Below are 25,126 nucleotides of genomic sequence, written 5' to 3' on the forward strand. Positions count from 1 at the left end.
AGTTAGTGTCACTTTGTCCCACATTGCCTTCTGTGCTTGAAGGTATTCACATTCTTAATGCACATTTGAATAATTTACATATAGGCTTCTATAAAGGCTAAGAAAATTTGTGAAGTGCAGAAGCAATGTATAAGACCATATGAGATAGACTTCAATTCAGAAGATTTAGTATACTAGTAAGAGATGGACATAAAGAACAGAAAGTTCTTGATAAGGTTATAGGTCATGATAGTACCTACCAAACATGGTAATTAAACTATTAAGATTCATTCACCATTATCAAATTAATTACAAAAACTTGAACTCTGAGTGGCAGATGAAGAAAACAAGGCAGGTTATACCTCAAGTTCTCATGTGTTTTATGACGATGGTCCTGAGGTACACGATGCAGTAGAATGAAAGGTTGGATGGTGGTAATGTGAGTGATCAAGATACATTGCACAGAGTTAGCACTTCCTACAGGTCACTTGCCCAGGGTAGGTACTTGGGTGACATATACTCCAGCAGGGTCCAGTGAAAGGAGAGCTGCAACAATTGTGGGATGTGCAGGAACAAACACTGGCAAGTAAAACTGTTGGTTGCATGTTCAGCATGGTGGCCAATAAGTGAGGTCAGTGGATTGGCAGAATGAGATGAAAGAGTGCAGAGGAAGAAGGCATGGGTGTAAGTATTGATTGAGAGTCCAGAAATGACACTTGCATCAGAAAATGATCAGGCATTGAAGAAGCCAACTCTGGTAATGCAAGTGGGGGGTATCACGGTAATAGTCCCAGCAGATATAAAGGTGGAGATGACGGCTCCTTAACATCTCATTTGTGCCTCCCACATATATTAAGTTTAAAGTTTATTTTAAAAGTTTAAAGTTTTTAAAGTTCTAAAGTTTATTAGTGTCACAAGTAGACTTACATGAAGTTACTGTGAAAATCTGGCCACACTTGGAATACTGTGTACAGTTCTGGTCACCCTATTATAGAAAAGATATTATTAAACTAGAAAGAGTGCAGAAAAGATTTACTAGGATACTACCGGGACTTGATGTTTTGAGTTATAAGGAGAGGCTGGATAGACTGGGACTTTTTTCTTTGGAGCGTAGGGGGCTTAGGGGTGATCTTATAGAGGCCTATAAAATAATGAGGGGCATAGATCAGCTAGATAGTCGATATCTTTTCCCAAAGGTAGGGGAGTCTAAAACTAGAGGGCAAAGGTTTAAGGTGAGAGGGGAGAGATACAAAAGGGTCCAGAGGGGCAATTGTTTCACACAGAGGGTGGTGAGCGTCTGGAACGAGCTGCCAGAGGTAGAAGTAGAGGCGGGTACAATTTTGTCTTTTAAAAAGCATTTAGACAGTTACATGGGTAAGATGGGTATAGAGGGATATAGGCCAAACGCAGGCAATTGGGACTAGCTTGGGGGTTTAAATAAAAAAGGGGGCGGCATGGACAAGTTGGGCCGAAGGGCCTGTTTCCATGCTGTAAACCACTATGACTCTATGACTATAAATCCCCTAGTTGCCATACTCCGGCACCTGTTTGGGTACACTGAGGGAGAATTTAGCATGACCAATGCACCTAACCAGCACATCTTTCAGACTGTGGGAGGAAACCAGAGCACCTGGAGGAAACCCACACAGACATGGGGAGAATGTGCAGACTCCGCACAGACTGCGACCCAAGCCGGGAATCAAACCCAGGTCCCCGGCACTGTGAGGCAACAGTGCTAACACATTCACAATCTGTAACGGTGCTGTAACTTTCAGTCATTAATATTTCTGCTCCTATTGGCCTAATTTTTAACTGTGTTTTGAAACAGAGAAACGAGTAGCATCTTATCGGCATATCCAGTTCAATCCACCCCAGTAGCCAAAAAAGACTTCTTATTGATTATCTGATTATGTCATCATTGCATTAATTAATACAAGATCTGGTTACCTACCTTCACAAACTTTATAAACAAATTTTAAAATGTTAAAATTCAACATGTTCAAATAATAATGTGCAGTTAAACTCATTGCAGTGAATACAGATTTTTACAGATGTTTTAGATTCCAGTTGCCAAGTTACAAAGGTGTTCCATTTGTAAAAGTTTCACTTTGACACACATTTTACTTCCTATAGTGAGTCAGATCTGCAATGAAATAAACACAAGGCTTGTTACCGATATCAATAGGTATAGATACCGCAACCAAATTCCTCACAAGCGATTAGTCTGGAGTAGCTGGGAAGGTTTAATTGGGGTTTAATGTGTATCCAACTCCCCAGTTCCGGAGAACACATATTTGCTGCAATGTTCTCAATCCCCAAACCATGAGATCATCTTTTATTACCATACTTATCCAAAACATCAGCCCCTTTCCCAGCACAACATGTCTTTTTCAAACCCGCAAGCACACATATCAACTAACAGGGCCCCTAGTCAAAGGTACTTCCCAAACTTGCCAATAATATTGCCTTCAAGCATAAATCTATTTCTAACATTAGTTTACTTCCATCTCAGTATGTGAAAATGCATATTGCATCCTATTATATCATGCTTCCTCTTGGTGGCAGTATGTGATATATGAGCATTAAATATGTGCTCCTTCATAGCGCTATCTGAATATCCAGGTGCATGATGTGGCCCAATGCTGTGCATCTAGAAAAGCTTCACAAGACTGGGACATCCTCATCTCGTGGCACCCAAATTTTGAGACAAACCTGACCTCCACCTTTTCTACCTTTTATTCCTTTCCTCTGTACCTCTCCACGAGCCCCAAAGCCTACTCTGCATGGAGCACAAAAGAACAAAGGCAGGGAGATTGTCAATCCATTTTTATTTACAGTTATTTTCCACTTCAAGATTGCCATGAGATGCAGTCTGTCCCAGATACCAGCACGAATTACATTAGAGGTGATGACAGATGCATGAAATTGTACAGTATTTGAGGCTTTCAATGAACTGCACATCTCCGGCTAAGTGAAAACACACTCACAGGTGACGTTTAGAGGTAAAGAAGCTCTCTGGATTCTTCAGGATATTAATACGAAGGTCTTGAAGTCCTTCAGAGCAGTTAGGGGAAGGAGATTATAAATGGTTAAATACGCTGAGTATAGCACCTTTTGGATGGGATATCCCACTTTTACTTGCCTGACCTGGTAATGTCATTAACATTCTTGCAGCACCATTATGGGACAGCTGAGATGGTATATTCTGCTCAGTCCATATCCTTTTATCATGCCTGCACTGCTTTTACTTTCCAAATCCCATGTTCCCAAAAGGGCCTCCTACCTCATCCAAACTTCGCGGGAAGCCAGTTGCCTGAGCAACTCGCAGGATGGAGCACTGAAGCAAGCTGTGAGCTGGGGAGGGAAAGGCGGGAACGTCAACAGGAACTTTGAAAAGAACGTTTGTTATCTTTCATTGGTGACCACTGAAGAACTTAACACCTGCATACTCGTTGTTTGAGAATTTCATCAAGTGGTACTGTAATAGACATTAGGCTCCTGATTTACATGTTCATTTGATGTGACATGTTTTGGCATAGGCTAGGGCACCCATAAATAGGGCCCACAAATTTAGCTGGGGGAACTTGATCACTTTACATCAGTGTCCTCCAGTGCTGGTCACTTCTGCCAATGGGAACAGTTTCTCTCTATCTATTCTGTCAAGACCCCTCATGATTTTGCTTATATTGGTATGCTTTGCACCCAGATCAAAACAGGCACAATGTGTATCAATTTTTATCCCCGTCTCTCCCTTGGCCCTTGAAAAAGCACCTCATGCAGTGTTAGAACTTCAGGCACCAACAGTGGCCCACTTTATTAATTCATTTCAGGAAATGCAAGCAAATCTTTATAAAAAAAGTAAGCTACTGTTTACACATTTGCATCTGGGGAGTAGAGTCTTTTGCAGTCACTGTAGCTGAAAAACACAACCTTTTTAGATTTTATACATGTATGATTTTAATGAATGGTGGCGAGTAATTGAACAACTAACAGGAGGAGGGCTCCACAATTATCACTATGCTCAATGACGGGGGAGTCGAGCACATCCTTGCAAGAAACAAGAAACAAGCAATTGCAACATCCTCAGCCAGAAGTGACAAGTGAATGATTCATCTTAGCCTCCTCCTGAGGTCCCCAGCATCAGAGATGTCAGTCTTCAGTCAAATTGATTCACTCCACATGATATCAAGAAACGGCTGAAGGCACTGGATACTGCAAAAGCTATGGGACCTGACAATATCCCAGCAATAGTACTGAAGATTTGTGCTTCAGAATAAGCCATGCCTCTAGCCAAGTTGTTCCAGTATAATACTGGCATCTATGCGGCAATGTGAAAATTTGCTCTGGTATGTCCTGTCCACAAAGGGCAGAACAAATCCAATCTGGCAAATCACTGCCCTACATTTATTCTCAATCATCAGCAAAGTGATGGAAGGCACCGTCAACAGCACAACCAAGCAGCACTTACAAAATAATATCCTAGTCACTGATGCTCAGTTTGTTTTCCGCCAGGACCACTCAACTCCAGACTTCATTATAGCCTTGGTTCAAACATGGACAAAAGAGCTGAACACAAGAGTGTGGTGAGAGTGACTACCCTTGACCATAAGGTAACATTTAACCAAGTGTGATATTATGGAGTCCTGACAAAAATTAAGTTAATGGGAAACAAGGGGAGAATCTCTCTACTGGCTGGAGTCATATCACGCACAAAGGAAAAAGCTGTGGTTGTTGGAGGCCAACCATCAGAGTCCCAGGACGTCACTACAGGAGTTCTGCAGTGTAGTGTCCTAGGCCCAACCATCTTCAGTTGCTTCATCAATGACCTTCCTTCCATCATAAGGTCAGAAATGGGGATGTTCACTGATAGTTGTATAGTGTTCAGTAGGGGGTTGGTTAGCTCAGTTGCTAGGATGGCTGGTTCGTGATGCAGAATGATGCCAACAGGCTCAATGTGCGTACTGGTTGTCGTTATTCATGAAGGCCCCACCTTCTCAACCTTGTCCCTCGCCGGAGGTGTGTTGACCCTCAGGTTAAATCACCACCACAGTAACTTCATTGCAGTGTTAATGTAAGCCGACTTGTGACACTAATAAATAAACTTTAAAACAACCAGTCATCTCTCTCTCTCAAAAAGGGGGAGAGCAGCCTATGGTTCTCTAGTACTTTGGTGACTTTCATTTCATTTCAGTGTTCAGAACCATATGGAACTCTTCAGATGCTGAAACAGTGTGCATATGAAGGTAGATCTGGACAACATTCAGGCATTGGATGGTAAGCGATAAGTTACATTCATGCCACACAACTGCCAGACAAAGACCATCTCTAGCACCCATCAAGAGAGAATTTAACTGTCTTGTCTTGACATTCAATGGCATTACTATTCCCATCCACCAACTTAAACATTCACTCCCTCCACCACTGACATGCAGTGGCAGCAGTGTCCCCTATATACAAGGTACAATGTAGTAACTCACCAAGACTTCCTTGACAGCATCTCCAAACCTACAACCTCTAGCGTCTGGAAAGGACAAGAGCAGCAGGTGCATGGGAACACCAAGTTCCCATCCTATCTTGAAACTTCATTGTCCTTCTTTCACTGTTGCCTCATCAAAGTCCTGGAACTCCCTTCCTAATAGCACAGTACTCCCTTCCGAAATGCACCAGATGGACTGCAGCAATTCAAGAAGGCCGCTCACCACCACCTTCTCAAGGGCAGTTAGGGAAAGTCAGTAACGTCAGCCTTGTCAGCAATGCCCACATCCCATGAAAGAATATTTAAACATTTTGAGCTGAACTTTGCAACCTCAATGCCCTCCAACCCTTCATGCCCTGCCTAGTGATCGCTGACCTATGGGTGGGCGATGGATGATGGAGAAGTGAGCTCTCTAGCAAGCAACAAACAGTTTCCACCAAAGCATCCTAATATCAGTGTTGTATTCACAACCAGGCTTGGGAATTTCTCTGACATTTGGTGTCAAAGATGGTTGCCTGAATGTGAGGACTGAAGAAAAAGGGTGGGATTTTCCAGTGAGGCATCCACGTTGGGTTCCTTGGTAGCAAGCTGCATGAGCCATGCAAAATAACCTAGATATCCGCAGGACTGGAAAATCCCACAGGCAGTCAATGGCAAGCTGTCTCTGCTGCTGGAAAACACATTGCAGTGGAGGCTGGAAAATCATGCCCTAAGATTCACTTCCAGACAGACGGCTAGTATCGGTGTTAAATTTTTTGAGAGAAGACTATAATTAGAGATGTTTTGAAAATACTGAAACCAGGTATAGGGTGGTAGGAAATGATTTTCCACCACTGTCTTGTGAAACAAAACCTTATGAACAATGGAAAAATGAAGTTGATGTGTGGACAAGGTTACATCTCTACTGAAAAGAAAGCATGGGCTGAGACTGGCACTTTGCTTCCTGCTAACAGCAAGATCAGTTGTACAGTGTTTTCAGAACTAGATGATCAGGAACTGGACAACGAAGGAGGTTTGGGCATTCTCTTGAGATTCATGGATAAAATTTAGATGAAAGGCGACTTATTGAATACCTATGAGGTTTGGTCAGACTTTGCTAAATTTTCAAAAATGGATGATCGCTCCATTGAAGAATACATCGTGGAGTTTAACAGACTACGTACGAGATTGCAGCGATCCCACTTGGAAATTCCTAAATCAGTACTTGTCTTAAAATTTTTGGACTGTGCTAGGATATCAAACTTGGATAGGCCAGATTGGATTGGTTTGAACATACGTGGATTTCAAAGAGAGAGATAAAATATCCAAAACGTTAAAACATATCTGGAAAGCATTCATTTCCATCCTCTTCAGTGGCACAAATGGGCTCTTCAACCTTGACACCAAAGATGGAAGATACAATGCTAGCAACATTTCAGGACTATTTGAATATAGCGCCCAAACATCTGTAGGCAAGATGAGTTACAAACAAAATATATGGAGGACAGAGGCCCTTTTGGGAGCTACAACAGACAGTGAGACAATTATGGAAGGATGAACCCGAGGAATAACCAAGGGGTGGTCAACAGGTGCTTCAGATGCAACTCTAAGTTTCATATATTGAATTACCCAAAAATGAAAAACAGGGCTTTTGAGCCAATGCGTGACATGGAAGGTACAGAAGGTGAGACAACACAGTCCAACGAGAAGGAATTGTATCTGTCACCAGAAGCTTCAGTCCAGTAATGAGTACCCTAGTCACAGATTCATTCAGTTGTGCAGTTCTAGACGGTGGATGTATGTCCACAGTATGTAAAGTGGATTGGCTAGAATGTTACATGGATTTTTTAAGTAAGGAAGGCCGAAGTAAAGCCAGATAATGTGACTGTTCTTGTTTCAGTTTTGGTGGTGGTAACATGTTGAAATCACTAAAAAAGAATAGTAATTCCATACAAAATAGTAGAGGTAATTCATTTTATCAGCACTGATGTTGAATCACGTGAAATACCTTTAATGTTAGGTAAGCTTTCAGTGAAAAAGTCTCAAGTTAAGTTGGACTTGGAGCACAATAGTCTTTGGGAGATCTGTGGATTTGGCATTTACACAGTGGGACATTATTGTATTCCTTTAAAGCCTATCATCTCGAGACAGAATGTCTAAAACTATAAATGGCAGTTGCAGATAGGGATTTAAAGGAGAAGCAGCAAATTATTATAAAAGCACACCAACTATTTGCACTCCCTCTGGCCATAGGTTGAAGGTTCTGTTAAATGATGCAGGGGTACTGGATGCAGGATACACTAGACTTGTCAAGGATATTAGTGAAAAAAGTGATATTTATTTAAAAAACTACAGGAGAATGCCATCGTGACCAGTGGTAAGTCTTCCATTGGTGAGAGACTTCAAAGAAACCATAGTGATGGACCTCAAAGTGTGAATCAGAGAAAAAATACTTTTCTCTGCATTTTGTAGATGATGAGCCTAGATGTAGTCTGTCAATGGTAATTTTTGGTAAAGACAAAAAAGTAAATCTTGATATAATAATGGAAAGACAGATAGGAATGGAGCTGTGAGCACCAGCTAAATTCCTCACTGACCATGGAGGACAATTTGCCAATGATGAATTCAGGAGTGTGTGAAAATCTGAATATTGTAGCAAAGCACACAGCAGCACAAAGTCTTTTAGCAATAGGATACGTGAGGGAAATCCCACCGTGACTGACGAAATGGTCCGAAAAATTTTAGCTGAACAATTGAATTGTAAATTGACGACTGCTCCAGCGTGGGCAGTACATGCAAAAAACACAGTCCAGGTAGTTGGGGGGCACTGAGTGCCTGATTGAGTGACCCAGCATTGGGTAAGGGTGCCTTTTGACAGCCAACCAATCTCCCTGGCCTTTCTTCTGACACCTTCACCACATCACGGCCAGCGGCCCCTTCCCCGCAACCCCACCCTGTCCTCCCTCACCTGTGACCAGGTTCCTTTGGCGATCCCAAGCCCCTGGTACACTGGTGTGTGCATGGTCCCAGTGGCACTGGTGGGTAACGAAAGCTGTTCTTTGTTTAACTTATTTTCTTCTTACCCCTCCTTACCTCTCTCTTTTATCATCATACCTCTCTTCACTTCTCCACTTACAGGAACTTTGGCCTCCAAATTTCCTACCACAGCTTTTCGACTTTGTCATGCTCACGTAATATGGGCTCACAGACTTCTAGAAGATGGACACTTTACTATTAAAACCAAATGGAGAATTGGTACTGCTTTTGAACAAAATGGAGTTGAGCAATCAGGTCATTTTTTTCTTAACCGTCAATATACATGGAACTGCACATGGTTCCAGCCCTGGAAGTTAGCCTGGAATTCTAAGCAATGTATTAAAACACAACAAACATTCCCTGTGGATTAATGTGGCCATTGACCAAATAGTTACAGAAACTAGTTCACAATGAACTTGCAGACTGGATAGGAGAAGAATCCTATCCTATCACAAGGATACATAAATGAGCGAAACTCAAACAACACAATGTCAATGGCCAAGGTGACAGAGACCATTTGTGAGGGCAATGAAAAACAGACGTCATTGTCACTTGACAGAAATCAGGTTTTTGATAAGGGTCATTTAATATGACAATTTTTTTGGGAGCAGCAGTTAAAAAAGAAAGATGGCGATTTCCAGACCAATAAAGGAACAAGATCCTGCCTAAAATCCATCGGGAAGCAACGAATTTGCGTTGGCCTTTACCTTCCTATTTAAGGAACTGTGGTGAACCATCGTTGGTTCCCACCAGGTAGTACTGAGCCAGGGTCTGGCCAGTACTATGAGTCTGTATATATGTTGCTGTTGGGGTTAGGGTTGGGTTGTTCTACATGTTACTGTTGGGGTTAGGATTGGGCTGTTCTACCTGTATTATAGTTATTATGGTATAGTTGGGTGGATTAGCAAATTTGCTGATGACACCAAAGTCGGTGGTGTGGTAGACAGTGAGGAAGGGTGTCGTAGTTTGCAGGAAGACTTAGACAGGTTGCAAAGTTGGGCCGAGAGGTGGCGGATGGAGTTTAATGCGGAGAAGTGTGAGGTAATTCACTTTGGTAGGAATAACAGATGTGTTGAGTATAGGGCTAACGGGAGGACTTTGAATAGTGTGGAGGAGCAGAGGGATCTAGGTGTATGTGTGCATAGATCCCTGAAAGTTGGGAATCAAGTAGATAAGGTTGTTAAGAAGGCATATGGTGTCTTGGCGTTTATTGGTAGGGGGATTGAATTTAGGAGTCGTAGCGTTATGTTGCAACTGTACACAACTCTGGTGCGGCCGCACTTGGAGTACTGTGTGCAGTTCTGGTCCCCACATTACAGGAAGGATGTGGAGGCTTTGGAGAGGGTGCAGAGGAGGTTTACCAGGATGTTGCCTGGTATGGAGGGGAGATCCTATGAGGAGAGGCTGAGGGATTTGGGATTGTTTTCGCTGGAAAGGCGGCGGCTAAGAGGGGATCTTATTGAAACATATAAGATGATTAGAGGTTTAGATAGGGTGGATAGTGATAGCCTTTTTCCTCTGATGGAGAAATCCAGCACGAGGGGGCATGGCTTTAAATTGAGGGGGGGTAGTTATAGAACCGATGTCAGGGGTAGGTTCTTTACCCAGAGGGTGGTGAGGGATTGGAATGCCCTGCCAGCATCAGTAGTAAATGCGCCTAGTTTGGGGGCGTTTAAGAGATCCGTAGATAGGTTCATGGACGAAAAGAAATTGGTTTAGGTTGGAGGGTCACAGTTTTTTTTTAACTGGTCGGTGCAACATCGTGGGCCGAAGGGCCTGTTCTGCGCTGTAATGTTCTATGTTCTATGTTCTATGTTCTATGGTACATCCCAGTCGGGCTCCGCCTCCTGGGAGAGGTATAAAGGTCACTGCTCTGTCTGGGACCCCTCAGTCTGGGATCGTGTATTATATATGGTAGCTCTATTGTAGTAGTTAATAAAAGCCTTTATTTCCTCGAGCATCTCTAGCCTCGTGAGTTATATCGCGCATCAATTTTATTAACTACTAATTGAACTCTCGTCGTTGAAAAAAAAAGAAAACGATACAGAGAGCATGGAGCAAATGTTAAAACCCGAACGTCTTACGCTGGACCCACGTGCGGCGGGCGCCTCCAACACCTTCGACCACTGGTTGAAATGTTTTCAGGATTACCTCGAAGCCTCCGCAGCAGTCACCACGGACGACGACAGACTCCGGGTCCTCCACGCGAGGGTAAGCGACACTGTATATCTAGCGATCCGTGCGGCCACCGACTACAAAGGGGCCCTCGAGCTTCTTAAGAAGCGCTATATTAAACCGCCAAACAAGATGCATGCTCGATATCTCTTAGCCACTCGACGACGGCAGCCCGGCGAAACGACGGAACAGTATGCGTGCGAGCTCCTACAGCTAGCCAGGGGCTGTAACTGCAAAGCAGTGTCGGCAGACCAGAACATGAACGACCTCGCTCGAGATGCGTTTGTGGCAGGAATCGGATCATCTTATATCCGACTTCGGCTGTTGGAGCAAGGTAATCTCGATCTCACTAAATCTATAGAGCTAGCGGATACGCTAGCAACGGCCTCCAAAAGCCTGGCAATGTATCCCGAAGACCACGTGGAGACAGCGTGGCAGGAGCAGTCACAGACCCCACTTCACCCAGCGGGTCCGAAAAGCTGCGTGATGGCATGCCCACCCTCGGGCCTGACGATGGCAGCAGCTCTGGGCGACCCGCGGTGTTACTTCTGTGGGGGAGTGAAGCACAATCGGCAGCAATGTCCCGCTAAAGCGGTGTTGTGCTCCACCTGCGGCAAGAAGGGGCATTATTCGAAGGTATGTCGATCCAAACTTACTTCCAGGAACAGCAGTGCGGCGTGCGACTCCCCGGAGCCGGGTTCCTCGTCGTCGGCATCGTCAAGGGTTTCTTCCACGTGCTTGGCCAGGACGTCGCCATTCCAGACGACGGAGTCGCAAGAGACGCGCGACCACCAGGCGTCGCTGATTTTGGCGCCATCGCCCACGTGTGACCTATGGGAGCAGCCATTTTGGTCGGCACCCACCGCGAATGACCAGCAGGGGTCGTCATCATCCATCTCAGCTGCCTGCAGTGGCGCTCACGAACCAACGGTGGCGTCGATCATCCTGGACCAGGCAAAGCCTCACAGACTCGACAAATCCATGATGGACATACAGGTGCAAACGCACGATTTATTGTCTGTTTGACAGCGGGAGCACAGAGAGCTTTATTCACCCAGACGCCGTGAAGCGGTGTGGCCTCCAGATCCAGCCTGTCAAGCAGACAATTTCGATGGCATCAAGGTCCCAGTCTGTCACCTTGCTAGGGAGTTGCGTGGTAAATCTATCGGTGCAGGGCACAGTTTACGAGAGCTTCAAGCTCCTGGTGTTACCGCACCTTTGCGCGCCAATACTCCTCGGACTAAATTTCATGGTCCACTTGAAGGGTGTAACCCTACAGTATGGTGGGCCACTCCCTCCGCTTTCAGTGGGAGAACAGCAGCCTCCAAATTGCCTAACGCGCTCCACTTGTAGCCTCTCGACGCTTAAGATTACCACACCCTCCCTATTCCAGAATCTCGTGCCAGGCTGCAAGCCCATCGCGACTAAGAGTAGGCGTTACAGCGCTGAGGATCGGATCTTCGTTCGATCTGAGGTTCAGCGGCTCCTCAAGTAAGGGATCATACAACCTAGCGCTAGTCCTTGGAGAGCGCAGGTCGTGGTGGTCAAGAGTGGGAACAAACCCCGGATGGTCATTGACTATAGTCAGACCATTAACAGATACACGCAGCTGGATGCGTATCCCCTCCTGCGCATTTCTGACATGGTCAACCAGATTACGCAGTACCGGGTGTTCTCCACCATCGACCTAAAGTCTGCCTACCACCAGCTCCCCATTCGCCCAGAGGACCGACAATACACGGCTTTTGAGGCGGATGGTCACTTGTACCATTTTCTAAGGGTTCCCTTTGGTGTCACCAATGGGGTCTCGGTCTTCCAGCGTGCTATGGACCGAATGGTGGACCATAACGGACTGCGGGCTACCTTCCCGTACCTGGATAACGTCACCATCTGCGGCCATGACCAGCAGGACCACGATACCAACCTCCTTAGATTCCTATGCACTGCATCTCGCCTGAATCTGACCTACAACAGGGAGAAGTGTGTATTTCGCACGCGCCGCCTAGCTATCCTCGGATACGTGGTGGAAAACGGGGTCATTGGCCCTGATCCAGACCGTATGCGTCCCCTTCTCGAACTTCCCCTGCCCACTAGCGCAAAAGCACTGAGAAGATGCTTAGGCTTCTTCTCTTACTGCGCACAGTGGGTTCCCAATTACGTGGACAAAGCCCGTCCGCTCATAAAGTCTAGCTCTTTTCCCCTAGCACCAGAGGCTTGTTTGGCCTTTGAAAAACTAAAAGCCGACATCGCGAAAGCCACGATGCACGCTATCGATGAGTCCATCCCCTTCCAGGTGGAGAGCGATGCATCTGATTTCGCCCTGGCCGCCACACTTAACCAGGCGGGCAGGCCCGTCGCCTTTTTTTCTCCCAAGGCCCCGAAATTCGGCATTCAGCGGTGGAAAAGGAGGCCCAGGCCATTGTGGAGGCCGTCCGGCATTGGCACCATTACTTGGCGGGAAAACGGTTCACCCTGATCACGGACCAGCGGTCCGTGGCGTTCATGTTCAATAACACGTTACGGGGCAAGATGAAGAACGATAAGATCTTGAGGTGGAGAATCGAACTCTCCACCTATAATTACGACATCATGTATCGTCCAGGGAAACTCAACGAGCCCTCGGATGCCCTGTCGCATGGAACATGCGCCAGTATGCAGGAGAATCGTTTGCAGGCTCTCCACAATGACCTCTGCCATCCAGGGGTCACTCGGCTCTACCACTTCGTGAAAGCCCGGAATCTACCCAACTTGGTGGAGGATGTCAGGTCCATAACTAGAAGCTGCCGGGTATGCGCGGAATGCAAACCGCACTTTTACCGACCTGACAGGGCACAACTCGTTAAGGCCACTCGTCCCTTCGAAAGACTGAGTGTGGACTTTAAGGGCCCCCTTCCCTCGACAGATCGGAATGTGTACTTCCTCAATATCATTGATGAGTACTCACGATTCCCTTTTGTCATTCCCTGCTCTGATACGACCGCTGCCACGGATATCAAGGCATTTCGAGATCTTTTCACCCTGTTCGGGTACCCCTGTTACATCCACAGTGATAGGGGCTCGTTGTTTATGAGCGATGACTTGAGGCAATACCTGCTCTCATACGGGATTGCCTCTAGTAGAACCACGAGCTACAACCCTAGGGGTAACGGACAGGTTGAACGTGAGAATGATACAGTCTGGAAGGCTGTCTTACTGGCGTTGAAGTCAAAAAGCCTTCCAGTCTCCCGTTGGCAAGAGGTACTCCCTGATGCGCTCCACTCCATACACTCACTCCTGTGTACGGCAACCAACGCTACTCCCCATGAGAGACTGTTTTCATTCCCTCGGAAGTCTTCCTCTGGGACCTCATTACCGTCTTGTTTGACGTACTCAGAACCTGTCCTCCTGCGGCGACATGTTAGGGCCCGCAAGTCCAACCCTTTGGTTGAACAGGTCCATCTCCTCCACGCCAACCCTCAGTATGCCTATGTGGCATACCCTGACGGGCGAGAGGACACGGTCTCGATTCGAGACCTGGCGCCAGCAGGGGGCTTGGAAACCCCTGTCGCTCCCATACCTCCTGTTAGAGACCCCCCAACTATTGTTTCCCCTCCTGACACGGCGTGGGCAGCATCGGGACCATCACTTAACCCTTTTACTCCCGTGTACAGCTTGCCTGAATCCAGGAGATGGTCGCCACTTCAAGGCGTGTCCGAGCTCAACGGATTGTCACCACCTCGGGGTCAACCCGGCCCGTGAGACATTGGAGGAGCCGTTGGACACCGCCTTGGGGAGAACGCCACCGCGAGTGCCTACTCCGGTGTCATCGCTGGTGTTGAGGAGGTCACAACGACGGTGCGGTCCCCCTGACCGTCTGAACTTATAGACTGATGACCAATTGTTCTGTGTTTTTTTTGTACCCCGCCGCCCTTTGTCTTCAAAGGAGGGGTGAATGTGGTGAACCATCGTTGGTTCCCACCAGGTAGTACTGAGCCAGGGTCTGGCCAGTACTATGAGTCTGTATATATGTTGCTGTTGGGGTTAGGGTTGGGTTGTTCTACATGTTACTGTTGGGGTTAGGGTTGGGCTGTTCTACCTGTATTATAGTTATTATGGTACATCCCAGTCGGGCTCCGCCTCCTGGGAGAGGTATAAAGGTCACTGCTCTGTCTGGGACCCCTCAGTCTGGGATCGTGTATTATATATGGTAGCTCTATTGTAGTAGTTAATAAAAGCCTTTATTTCCTCGAGCATCTCTAGCCTCGTGAGTTATATCGCGCATCAGGAACCAAACCAGGTTTTCGCTTCAGGGCTTCAACTGCACCTTGACTGGAGTGAAGCCAGAGAAACAGTAAACTACTGGAAAACCATCTTCATAAACCTCCAGCCTCTATTGGACCGAAGAGGGAACAACAGGGCTGCAACGTTTCAAGTGTTCAGCTTGAAAGAACCGTGATAGTGACTTATTGGACTTTGAAGACCCCAAGTGTATGCTATCTCTTTTGTAATCACCTTGACACGAGTGCATGTGTGTGTGCATGCGCACGCATTTCATGTGTTGAATACTAATCATTAATCCTTCTTTTTAAAAACCAATGAGAAAATCTGTCATTCATCTATTCTTGAGAGTTACAGCACTCAAGGGTAAAAACACTTCTCCTCTGTAACACATCTGTCTTTGGTCAATTGAGAGATGGAAAAAGAGGAAACCATTCTACCATCTCTCCCCTGCCTGTAACATCTTCCGTGTTCTCTTGCTGCTGTCCCAGCCTCAAGTAGATAAGTCAACAACTTATCGATCCACCTCTCTTGGCGTTCTCCAAAGCGTTCATTGAGGAGCTCAGGACTCACCCAAGACAAGAAGAGAACCCAATTACCCCATCCAACACTCTCATTGACCTTCCCACAAAGTAGGTCTGATGAGGGCTACTCTCGCCAATGTCCTCCCTGTCCAATTCATCTCTCCCTCTGCTGATGATGTGGCCCCTGCCAGTAGATCAGCTCTCACCATCCCTACCCACATCTCACTCAGAATGTCCAATCATGTGCGAACAAGACACTTGTCATTCATGAATTTGTGGGTGATTGTATTGACATCATGACCTTAACAGAAACACAGCTGAGAGGTGATGATACCTTTTCCCTTATTGAAGTAATTGAAGTGGAGTCAATTAACCAATTTCATACTAAGATTGATGTTAAGATGTACATTAATAGCTTTAAAATACACAAATGTAGTCAGCCTTTCCACAAATGATGGGAAATATAGTCAAAATTGTGGGAACTAATTAAAAATCACAAGTCATAAAATCTAATGGCCTTCACAGCTTGGGTAAACAAGATGTTGAGGACATAGGAAACAGACGGAGCCATCCTAACAAACCTCCTCTGGAGGCCAAAAGCTGAGATAACAGGGAACACCCAAAGCACAAAGTGCCCTACTCATTGATTAGGTCATATGATGTATGTATTAAAGAAACGTCGGTGATTGAGGACTGCCCCAAACAGTGTTTTGCTGTGTGAGAACCAAGGATTATAAAATTGTGACACAGACTATTATTGAGTGATGCAAGGGAAAGCAATCAGGATTGATCTGATCTCTCCTCAGCATATACGTGAATAAAATCTTTGATTACTGGAAGTTGATGGACTCGAGTGGTAATATTTACCACAACACCTCCCACCTGGCCATAAGACTTGCCTCTCAAGACTGTTGCAATGCTGGGGTGGTCCTCATCACTTTGGCCTGACCCTCTGTTCCTCTGACATTTTATCTTTCTTTGAGCATTTCACCTTGTTTCACCCCACCCCCCCCACTCCCACCTCTCATTCAAAATCTTCATTCTCGACAGCACTCCTAAGTGCACTAATAAGCTTCTCATAGAGGTATCATCGCTGCTTTTCTCCCCAAGCACTGAACAACCTCTCATTCTTGGTGATTTCAACCTCCATCTTAATTCATCGTGCTCTCTCTCCTTTGGGTTCACTGCCCTCTTATGGTCCTGTAATCCCACCCTTCATACAAACTCCTCAACCCATATTCAAGGTCAACCCCCTAACACTGCCATGTCATAGTCTTGCTACCACCATTGTATCAATAATAGATCAGACCATCTCTGATCACTTCCTTGCCTCACTCACAACCCACAACCCCACCTCATTCGCTTCTGGAAAAAACTGTACCCCAATTCACTTACAGCTCCACTTTCAAAATCCCAACTACCTAGTCCTTGGCTCTCTATTCACCTCAACATTCCTGTAGCTATTGGTTTGCTCAACTACATCCTTACCTTTACCTTTGATACTAATGACTCATTAATGTCCTTTAGGGAAGGAAATCTGCCGTCCTTACCTGGTCTGGCCTACATGTGACTCCAGAACCACAGCAATGTGGTTGACTCTCAACTGCCCTCTGAAATGGCCTAGCAAGCCACTCAGTTGTATCAATCGCGACAAAGTCTAAACAAAGAAAGGAAACCAGACGAACCAGCTGGCATTCACCTAGGCATTCACCGGAAAAGACAACAGCAGAACAAGCAGCCCTGTCAACCTTGCAAAGTCCTCCTTAACATCTGGGGGCTAGTGCCAAAATTGGGAGAGCTGTCTCACAGAGTAGTCAAGCAACAGCCTGACACAGTCATTCTCATGGAATCATACCTTACAGATAATACCCCAGACACCACCATTACCATCCCTGGGTATGTCCTGTCCCACCAGCAGGACAGACCCAGCAGAGGTGGCAGCACAGTGGTATACAGTCAGGAGGGAGTTGCCCTGGGAGTCCTTAACATTGACTCTGGATCCCATGAAGTCTCATGGTTAAACATGGGCAAGGAAACCTCTGACTGGTTACCACATACCATCCTCCTTCAGCTGATGAATCAGTATTCCTTCATGTTGAACAACACTTGGAGGAAACACTGAGGGTGGCAAGGGCGCAAAATGTACTCTGGGTGGAGGATTTCAATGTCCACCACCAAAAGTGGCTCGGCAGCAGCACTACTGATCAAGCTGGTCGGGTCCTAAAGAATATAACTGCTAAACTGGGTCTGCAGCAGGTGGTGAAGGAACCAACAAGAGGAAATAACATACTTGACCTCATCCTTACCAATCTGCCAGCTGCAGATGCATCTGTCCATGACAGTATTGGTACGAGTAACCATCGCACAGTCCTTGTGGAGACGAAGTCCTGCCTTCACATTGAAAATAACCTCCATCGTGCTGTGTGGCACTATCACCATGCTAAATGGGACAGACTTCGAACCGATCTAGCAACTCAAGACTGGGCATCCATGAGGCGCTGTGGGCCATTAACAGCAGCGGAATTGTACTCCAGCACAATCTGCAGCTCATGGCCCGGCATATGCCCCACTCAACCATTACCATCAAGCCAGGGGATCAACCCTGGTTCAATGGAGAGTGCAGGAGGACATGCCAGGAGCAGCACCAGGCATACCTAAAAATGAGGTGTCAACCTGGTGAAGCTACCACACAGGACTACTTGCATGCCAGATGGCAAAAACAGCAAGTGATAGACAGAGCTAAGCGATCTCACTACGGATCAGATCTAAGCTCTGCAGTCCTTCCACATCCAGTCGTGAATAGTGGTGGACAATTAAACAACTCACTGGAGGATGAGGCTCCACAAATATCCCCACCCTCAATGATGGAGGAGCCCAGCACATCGGTGCAAAAGATAGGGCTGAAGCATTTGAAGCAATCTTCAGCCAGAATTGCCGATGATACATCTTGGCCTCCTCCAGTGGTCCCCCACATCTCAGACGCCAGTCTCCAGCCAATTCGATTCACTGCACGTAATATCAAGAAACGGGTGGAGGAACTGGATGCTGCAAAGGCAATGGGCCCTGATAACATTCCGGCAATAGTACTGAAGACTTGTGCTCCAGAACTTGCCGCTCCCCTAGCCAAGCTCTTCAACACTGGCATCTACCCAACAATGAGGAAAATTGCCCAGTTATGTCCTGGACACAAAAAGCAGGACAAACCCAATCCGACCAATTACCGCCCAGTCTAATCTTGATCAGTAAAGTGATGGAGGGGGTCATTGACAGTGCTATCAAGCAGCACCTGCTCAGCAATAACCTGCTCAGTGACGCCCAGTTTGGGTTTCGTCAGGGTCACTCAGCTCCTGACCTCATTACAGCCTTGATTCAAACATGAACAAAAGAGCTGAATTTCATAAGTGAGGTGAGAGTGACAGTCCTTGACATCAAGGCCGCATTCAACCGAGCATGGTATCAAGGAGCCTGAGCAAAACAGGAATCAATGGGTAACAGGGGAGCAAACACTCCGCTGGTTAGAGTCATATCTGGTATGTAGGAAGATGGTTGTGGTTGTAGAGGGTCAGTCATCTCAGCTCCAGGACATCACTGCAGGAGTCCCTCAGGGTCATATCCCAGACCCAACAATCTTCAGCTGCTTCATCAATGACCTCCATCATAAGGCCAGAAGTGGGGATGTTCACCGATGATTGCACAATGTTCAGCACCATTTGTGACTCCTCAGATACTGAAGCAGCCCTTGTTCAAATGCAACAAGAGCTAGACAATATCCAGGCGAGGGCTGACAAGTGGCAAATAACATTCACACCACGCAAGTGCCAGGCAATGACCATCAAGGGATACTCTAACCACTGCCCCTTGACATTCAATGGTGTTACCATCACTGAATCCCCTACTGTCAACATTCTTGGGGTTACCATTGACCAGAAACTCAACTGCACTCACCACATAAACACAGTGGCTACAAGAGCAGGTCAGAGGCTAGGATACTGTGGTGAGTAACTCACCTCCTGACTCCCCAAAGCTTATCCACCATTTAGAAGGCACAAGTCAAGAGTGTGATGGAATACTCCCCACTTGCCTGGATAGGTGCAGCTCCAACAACACTCAAGAAGCTTGACACCATCCAGGACAAAGCAGCCCGCTTGATTGGCACCACATCTACAAACATTCACTCCCTCCACCACCGACACTCAGTAACAGCAGTGTGTACTATCTACAAGGTGCTCTGCAGCAATTCACCAAAGATCCTTGGACAGTACCTTCCAAACCCACAGCCACTTCCATCTAGAAGGACAAGGGCAGCAGATACATGGGAACACCACCATCTACAAGTTCCCCTCCAAGCTACTCACCATCCTGACTTGGAAATATATCACCATTCCTTCGCAGTCGCTGGGTCAAAATCCTGGAATTCCCTCCCTAGCGGCATTGTGGGTCAACCCACAGCACATAGACTGCAGCGATTCAAGAAGGCAGCTCACCACCACCTTCTCAAGTGCAACTAGGGATGGGCAATAAATGCTGGCCAGCCAGCGACGCCCATGTCCCATGAATTCACAAAAAAAATACCCAACTCCTTACTAAAACCATTAATCTCTCTCTCTCATCCTGCCTGAGAGAGGTGGGTGAGTGGGTAAGCAGGTCTGGTCGAGGAAATAGTAGGATAGTAGATTGGGAGAGGTAGTCAGATCGGGTGTAGTAGTGGAGTCAGGGAGATAGGCAGCTGTGGTCGGGAGTGTGGTCCAGTGGTAGTCGTGTGGGAGGGGTCGTTGGGTCAAGTAGGGAGTAAGTCAGGGAATCAGGTGGGTAGTCGGGTTATCAGGCGGACGAGGGGATAGTCAAATTGGGTCAGAAGATAGTCAGGTTGAGTCACGCAAATAGTCAAGTCAGAGGATTAATTGGGTTGGGAAGTAGTTGGGTCAGGTTGAGGGGGTGGTTGGGCAGTCAGTTGTGGAATTACCTAGGTGTTAGTCTAGATTTTAATCTGGATAACATTTCCTAGGTATCCAGGTCAGTACTGTGGATCTGTCAAAGTCTCCTACTCTAGCTCAAAGTCAGAGACATTCACGGAGAGACCCTGGGAGCCAAGGAATTGCCAACCACAGGTTCTTGCATTGATCCAAGCATCAGGTCTACTCTAGGGTCACGGTGCACATCTTCAGTCATACACCTGGTCTCCAATGATCTGGAGACTGGAAGATGTGGCCCATTAAGTCTCTTTTTCCTGTGTCCTCTAATTTTCAACAATAAGTGCAAGGAGCTCAGGGACTATTTTGTCATGAAAATGGAATCACTCCGATCAGCTGCCTCTGCCATATCCCTCCCTTCCCCTGGTCCACCCGGTCAACCTTGCTCTACAATAATCCTTGCCTCAACATTGAACCCACATATTTCTCTAGTTTCTCTGCTATCTCACTGTGACCTCTCTGAGTTCACCATGAAACACATCACTTCCTTGACCCCATTTGCACTAAACTACTGATCATGCCACTTCCCCTCCTAGTCCCCATGTTGGTCAATATTGTTAACAGTTCTCTCTCTTTAGGGGTCGTCTCTCCTTTAAATCTGTCATCATCACAGCTCTCCTCAAAACAACTAGTTCTTGCCTCAATTATTCTTCTAAACTACTGTCACATTGCCAACCTCCCTTTCCTCGCCAAAATCCTTGAATATGATGTAATCTCCAAATTCTGTTCTCATCTTTTCTGGAACTCGATGATGGAATCCCTCTGATCTGGTTTCTGTCCCTGTGACAGTAACAAAACAGCTCATAGAAGTCATAAATGACATGCTATATGATTGCGACAAAGGTAAAGAATCCCTCTTCATCTTTCTCAACCAGTCTGCAGCCTTTGAAACAGTTGACCGCACCATCTTCCTCCAATACCTTTCCACTATCATACAACTGGATAGGACAGCACTCTGTTTCACTTCTTATCTAATCTTTGTCAGAGTATCACTTGCAATAGCTTCTCCTTTCCTGCTCCATTATGTCTGGTATCCTACAAGTATCTGTCCTTCTTATCTACATGCTGCTCCTTGGTGACCCTCTGACTATGTTTACAGCAGGCTTACTTTGTCGAACAGATGAGTTGCAAAACCCTTTTTGAAGCTGCCACTTTCTTGCTTTCAAATCCTCCATGGCCTTGTTCCACCCTGTCATTGGAATCTCCTCTCGCTCCACAATCCTCTGCCGATATATTCATGCCCATCTAATCCAGTTCTTTTGAGCAGATTTTAACTGTTCCATCATTAACGGCCCTGTCTTCAGTTGCCAAAGCTCTCAGCTCCAAAATTTATTCCCTGTGCCTCTTTACTTCACTTTCTTTCTTCTTCTAAGGCAGTTGCTTGGAGTCAAGGATGACTATCTTCCTTTAAGACATTCCTTAAAACCTCTCTCTCGGACCAAGCTTTTGGTCATGTGACCTAACCTCCCCTTAAGTAGCTTGACTCATTTTGTCTCATAATGCTCCCGTGAAGTATTTTGGTATCATTATTACACTAGAGTTGCTGCTTGTTGCTGGATCAGACATCTGTAACTGTCTTCTTAATAGTACTGTGGGTATACCTACATGGGCCACAGTGGTTCAAGAAGGTGACTCACAAGTACCTTTACAAGGGCAATTTGGAGTGGATAATAAATGCTAGCTTAACACATATCACAAATTTTTAAAAAATGACGAAGAGCAGCTACCACGATGTAAAGTTGAGCAAAGATATCTCAATGTTTCAAAGAAAAACAATTACTTTGTACTTATTAGGTTTGGATTCAATGTTTGGAAATTCCATATCAGCTCAGCTACCACATGTACTGTTACAAAAGACCAAATTTCCTCAGCTATTCTTGTGACTCAAGTATGAATCCTCCAGGAAGGCTCAGAAAATTAGGAAGCTTTTGGTCCCAATCTCAGTTGGGAAATCCAGCATCATCTTGAAAAGGCTAGTTTCCATCCTGCCCCTTACAAAGCCCCTCACGCCACAAGGGGAATGGTCAAAGGTGGAGCCTTCCTACAAATAGCGCAAATACATCTCATCCCCCACAATAACAAGACACATTCCTATGGACCTTGAAAACTTCAGTGTGGTAAGTGCGGGTGGAACAATTCCAGAATCTTTGTGACTAGAATCTGCTAATTTTTCCCTTCCAAGTCTGGCAATAAAACAAAGGTGTGGCCATTATAACATCAGTACAGCCCTTTCCAACAGCTTTAAACATTTTCTCTTTTTGGCCACATCTACAGGAGGGTATATTATTCTGTCTCATCAATTCATTATTTCTTTAATATTTGGTACATGAAATATACAGTTAGGTTAGCTAACTGTGATTACTAATTGTGATGCAATTGCTCCCAATTAATGCCCCTTACCTTCAGTTTAGCTAGAAGAATCTCATGTTCATTCAGCATTTTCCTGGTTTCATCCACATTACTGCCGATTTCAAGAAGATTTGGTACTGATTCAACCAACTGAAGTTCCACACACATTCCAGACTGAAATGCAAGAAGTATTTGATTTATAGATCAGGATTACATTTTTTATGTTATTGATACACATAGCTAACATAAAACTGCAATTAATACTTTCAAAACACTTCAAGTTTAGAACCTAAGAAAAGTTAGCTAATACTGAGGTACACAGGATTTCACACAGGAGTGGAGCTATAGGCTGGAAAGCAAAACACAGGCCAAAGTTATCAAAATTCAATTTTCAACATCACAACTTAATAAAACTACAGCATATTCACTTTGGAGGGAGAAAGCACTCACCTTTAGTATAGCTACTACGATTCTTGAGTCTCCTGTTTGTACAGCTACAGTACTGATTGTCGTTGCTGAAGGTCGACCTCCAGAGTCACTTTCTCTGGACATGGTCTCTTACTTAGTAATTCATACAGATGATTGATTAAACCTGCAGACAGAATTCTCAACAGAATCTAAATGTTAGGCTGTTAAGTTACTGATAAAAGACAATAAAATTGCAGTGCTCACGACTGAACATGTATTCAGGAAAAGGGCTCAGCTAACACTGGCTCGATATCCACAGCAGAGAACAGCGAGTTAAAAATAGATTGAAGCAGCATGTGTTGTATCACTGCTTTGGGAAACTGACACACCCCTATTTTGACAGCACCAATCTACCAGTCCTGCTCCGTTATCAGCAGAGAAACACTGGATGCCGTTAAAATGACCTTGGATGATCAAATGGAAACAATCACAATTTGAAGGAAATTATTTTGTGTCTCGCAGCAAGAGCTGTAAGCAAAAAGTTGTCATAATTAAATTTTCAGATTTATATTGCAACTGATGAATAGTCACAGAGTTACAGTAAAGTTTTATTTCTGAACTTATAATGAATAAGTATAATTTAGAAAAGTGATTCAGTGTTGCAATTTCCATTCTGAGAAATAAAAAGGCAATGTAAGGAAGAGCTGGCATCCAAGTTCAGAGTTACAATTTACACCTCACATGGTTACATTGACATAAGCTTTGCCCAAATGGCAACTTTACTGACAAGCAGAATGTACTTGGTAGCTAGAATTGCACATAACGTTTTGCAGGTGAAATGCAATGTTTGGAATCATTTACCCATAAACAATGACAGGAATAGGTTTCAATTGACAGGGCAGTCATGATTGAGTTTTTCTGATCTTACAAATCAATGTTTATATGACAACAGGAAAAAATAACATTCTTGTAAATCATCAAAAAACTTCAAAAGCAAATTTTGCCGACTCCAAACCAATTTTTTTCAACATTTCTTTCTTGTGAAATCATAACCCGAATTAAGAAAAAGTGAGTTTGGGAATTTCAATACAAGTTATCAATGTAAAAATTAACATAAGGCCACTTCTCAAAGCTGCGCACAATTCAGCAGCTACTGCATTCAATTGGCAATTCCAGTTCAATAGTGGAAACGAATAGTTATAGCAGGCAATTAGGGAGCACAAGTTGGATGTTGAAAGTATTTAGATAGTTACATGGGTACGATGGGTATAGAGGGATATGGGTCAAATGCGGGCAATTGGGATTAGCTTAGGGGTTTTAAAAAAAACAAGGGCAGCATGGACAAGTTGGGCCGAAGGGCCTGTTTTCATGCTGTAAACCTCTATGCCTCCCCGATGAGCTCAACGCATTCTATGCCCATTTTGAGCAAGAGGTCAGTGAGAGCACACCCTCCATCCAGAAGCCTCAGCCGAACCCATATCCAAGGTCCCCATCGCAGGCGTCAGAGCACTCTTTTGGAAAGTCAACCCATGGAAAACGACTGGCTCGGATGGGGTATCCGGACGAGCACTCAGATCCTGAGCAGACCAGCTGGAAGGGGTATTCGCAGACATCTTTAACCTTACTTTACACCAAATTGAGGTCCCCATCTGCTTCAAGAAGATGACCATCATCACGGTAAGCTAGACAGCGTGCTTTAATGACTATCGTTCGGTGGCTCTAACACCCATCATTATGAAGTGCTTCAAAAGGTTAGTCATGGCACGAATCAATTCCGGCCTCCCAGATTGCTTGGATCCACTACAGTTCACATATCACAGCAACAGGTCAACAGCAGATGCCATCTCCCTGGCCCAAACTCAATCCTGGAACACCTAGATAACAAAGACACCGATGTCAGACTCCTATTTATTGACTACAGCTCAGCCTCCAACACCATTATTCCGAGAGAACTCATCTCCAAACTCCATGGC

The 25,126-nt window shown here is 45.4% G+C and overlaps 1 protein-coding gene across 1 annotated transcript in view; it reads right to left on the minus strand.

The window, feature by feature from the left end:
- The window catches only part of ccdc141 (coiled-coil domain containing 141), a 171,768-nt gene extending 148,288 nt beyond the window's left edge, over positions 1 to 23,480 (minus strand). Inside the window, exons 1-2 of the mRNA XM_078228492.1 lie at positions 23,196 to 23,480; positions 22,797 to 22,919 (exon numbers count right to left, since the gene is read on the minus strand). Coding sequence (XP_078084618.1) covers positions 22,797 to 22,919; positions 23,196 to 23,297 — 225 coding nt within the window. The 5' untranslated portion in view covers positions 23,298 to 23,480. The remainder of the gene's footprint in view (positions 1 to 22,796; positions 22,920 to 23,195) is intronic.
- Positions 23,481 to 25,126: the final 1,646 nt, after the last annotated feature.

Source organism: Mustelus asterias, chromosome 14, assembly GCF_964213995.1.
Source record: "Mustelus asterias chromosome 14, sMusAst1.hap1.1, whole genome shotgun sequence".
NCBI lineage: Eukaryota > Metazoa > Chordata > Chondrichthyes > Carcharhiniformes > Triakidae > Mustelus > Mustelus asterias.